The sequence below is a fragment of the Asparagus officinalis genome, chromosome 5 (genome assembly GCF_001876935.1).
Source record: "Asparagus officinalis chromosome 5, Aspof.V1, whole genome shotgun sequence".
Classification (NCBI taxonomy): domain Eukaryota; kingdom Viridiplantae; phylum Streptophyta; class Magnoliopsida; order Asparagales; family Asparagaceae; genus Asparagus; species Asparagus officinalis.
In genome coordinates, this window is record NC_033798.1 from 110,640,185 (window position 1) to 110,643,050 (window position 2,866).

Below are 2,866 nucleotides of genomic sequence, written 5' to 3' on the forward strand. Positions count from 1 at the left end.
TAAATATGTCTATAATACCGGGGATTAGTTTCTAATTCTATTTAAGGTATCATTATTATTATTAACCAAATGTTTAGAGTCAATATAACAGAAAGTTACAATGCCATTAATGTTTTCCTACAGAATCAAGTACATATTGGACCGAAAGTAACTACTGTGTATTGCATCATCATCCAGTCATCAAGCGTAATTGTAATCTAGTGGAGTTTCTTTTCTCCTATTGTGAATGTGTATATCCACTTCTCTAAATATTTAGTTACATGTAAAGTTTCCAGTACAGTTATTTGCAGTATTATTATTATGGCACATGATTATTAGAGCCAAGTTGATCGAAGTCCTATAGTTAATTGCAAAGTATTTGTGCCCACTCACTTACATCGGGACAAAAAGGTTCAAATACTGAATCTTAACCTGAAACACGCACACATGCACAGCATTTTAGACAGTCCTCTATATATAGAGAGCTTATGTATATGCAAAGTCTACAAGGGGAAGAGAAATCACATTTTCATGGAAGAGGGTGGCTTGATTCCTATTGTCACTTCCATTTCTAAAACAGTAGACTTGGAAGATGGACAGACCAACGGAGGTGAACTCAAGAAAGCTCCTTTGTCCAAAATTTCCATCTTAACTAGTTTCCACGCTGGATATTTCCGAATTAGTCTTTCATTATCTGCTCAATCTCTCCTCTGGAAAACCCTGAACAAATCCACAGCCGGCCACCTCATTTTCCCAAACGCCGCATTTCTCCTTATTTGGTCCCTTGCATTCTTCTCCCTTACTATTGTTTCCCTCTTCTACATATCTCGTTGCATCCTTCGTTATCCCTCTGTCCGCTTAGAATTCTCTCATCATATCGGTGTAAATTACCTTTTCGCGCCCTTCATCTCCTCCCTCTTACTCCTCCAATCTGCTTCTTTTATACGTTCCTCCTCTAAACTTTACATTATACCTTGCCTTCTCTCCTCCGTTCCGATTCTCGTCCTTGACATCAAAATCTATGGACAATGGTTTACTGCTAGAGGCAAGAGGTTTTTATCAACCGTGGCTAATCCTACAAGTCTTTTAACGGTGATCGGGAACTTGGTGGGGGCGCGGGCTGCGGCGATGATGGGATGGAGAGAGAGTGCAATGTGTATGTTTGCTCTCGGTATAGCACATTATTTTGTGTTGTTTGTGACTTTGTATCAGAGACTTGAGTATAGTGGAGGAGGGGCTTTGCCTGCTATGCTTAGGCCGGTGTTTTTTCTCTTCTTTGCTGCCCCGAGTATGGCTAGTCTTGCTTGGAGCTCGATTGCGGGGTCGTTTGATCTTCTTTGCAAGATGCTCTTCTTTCTGTCACTTTTCCTCTTTGCTTCCTTGGTAACTAGTTTTGTTTATTTACCCTTATTTTAATATGCTTAGGGGCTCAAGCTTAGGTTAGGGGAAGAATATATGCTACAGGTGCAACCTTGTCTTAGAATAAGAGTACAAGAGACCCTTCATTTATATCCCGTTTCTTAGGGGGGCACCAAAAAAGAAAAAAGAAAAAAAAAGGGCTCACAAATATACCCTTCACCTGTGACTGTCAATGAACCCATTAAATTTTGTAGCAGAGTTTTGTTCCTCAAACATCTAGACAGAAGTTCGACATAAGACATCTGTGTGATGTCCGAAGAACGAAATCATTACGAAACTTACAATTTCATTAGTGATCATAGACGAGGGTATCTTTTCTTGAACTTTTTAGTGGTGGTTTTTGGAGGAGCACAGGGTAGAGATGAGGGTTATTTTTTTATTTTGTTGCTAGATGCGCTAATTGATCTGTTACCACCCATCATGTGGGCCTTTACAAAGATACTCTTTCATAGTTTCTTTCTTAGTTGGAGCACTGTTGATGCGCATAAAACTTTTTGAGTTCCATTGCCTAGTGATCATAATAGCTTACATTTCTATCAAACCCTTTTCTTCAAGGGCATTATATGCTAATACACTCGCGTCTCATTCTATAAGTGTAGGTTTCTCGTCCAGCCTTGTTCAAGAGATCGATGAAGCGTTTCAACATTGCGTGGTGGGCGTATTCCTTCCCCCTAACCTTGCTGGCCTTGGCAGCGAACGAATACACTCAAGAAGTAAAGGGTGATATCTCAAATGCCCTAATGCTCATAATTTCCATAATCTCGGTGTTGGTTACACTTGCACTAATTTTCTTCTCAGCCGTGAATCCTAGCCTTCTATTGCCTCGTGATGATCCTTTCCTCCCTTCTCCATTGATACCGCCAGCAACATGAGATACCCCTGGCTTAATTATATGCTCTTCACTTTTATAGTATCGATTGTTGACATAAACTTGTTCAATGGACTTTAGTTTTGGTTTGTGTTGTTGTAATCTTCTGAACATCTGAATGTATATATTATGTTCTGGAATAAGGAGTTAGAATTTTGCAATGCTATCATTGTTTTCAGTAAACCTGTTCGATTGTCTCACTCCAATGTTTACTTACATTTTCCCTCAACTCCAGAGCTCTCATTTGCATATATGCACACTTTTAAGTAGATAAGTACGGTGAGAAGGTAGAGCTTCGTGAAAGTTCGATACTGGAATATTTGCAAGCTTGCAACTTTTAGAGGTAAAGGCAAACCAAAGGAATCAAAATATATTCTGAGACAAAAGGAAGCTAGAACGGAAATGTGCTTAACACGAGCACCAAAAGAATATATCATTATCAATTTCCTAGGCTACTCTCACCTAAACTGTAAAATTTCAAAAGTGGGATGTGGCTTGCATTTTCCATAGAAAACCTTTATCTCATACCTAATGCAACCATCCTCTCTTCTTTATTCTATCTTGTTACAAGCGAATATTCTTTTTTCACTCTCATTTTCT

At 39.0% G+C, this 2,866-nt stretch overlaps 1 protein-coding gene across 1 annotated transcript; it reads left to right on the forward strand.

The window, feature by feature from the left end:
• On the forward strand, window positions 486-2,427 carry LOC109840675 (S-type anion channel SLAH1-like). The gene is made up of 2 exons (XM_020409406.1): window positions 486-1,362; window positions 1,998-2,427. The coding sequence occupies exons 1-2, from the start codon at window positions 511-513 to the stop codon at window positions 2,268-2,270; spliced, it is 1,125 nt and encodes a 374-aa protein (XP_020264995.1). The 5' UTR covers window positions 486-510; the 3' UTR covers window positions 2,271-2,427.

Excerpts from the sequence above, each read along its gene's own strand:
- LOC109840675 (XM_020409406.1), top strand. The coding sequence starts at position 511 with ATGGAAGAGGGTGGCTTGATTCCTATTGTCACTTCCATTTCTAAAACA. Across the intron at positions 1,363-1,997 it reads TTTTCCTCTTTGCTTCCTTG|GTTTCTCGTCCAGCCTTGTT; the intron begins GTAACTAGTTTT and ends CTATAAGTGTAG.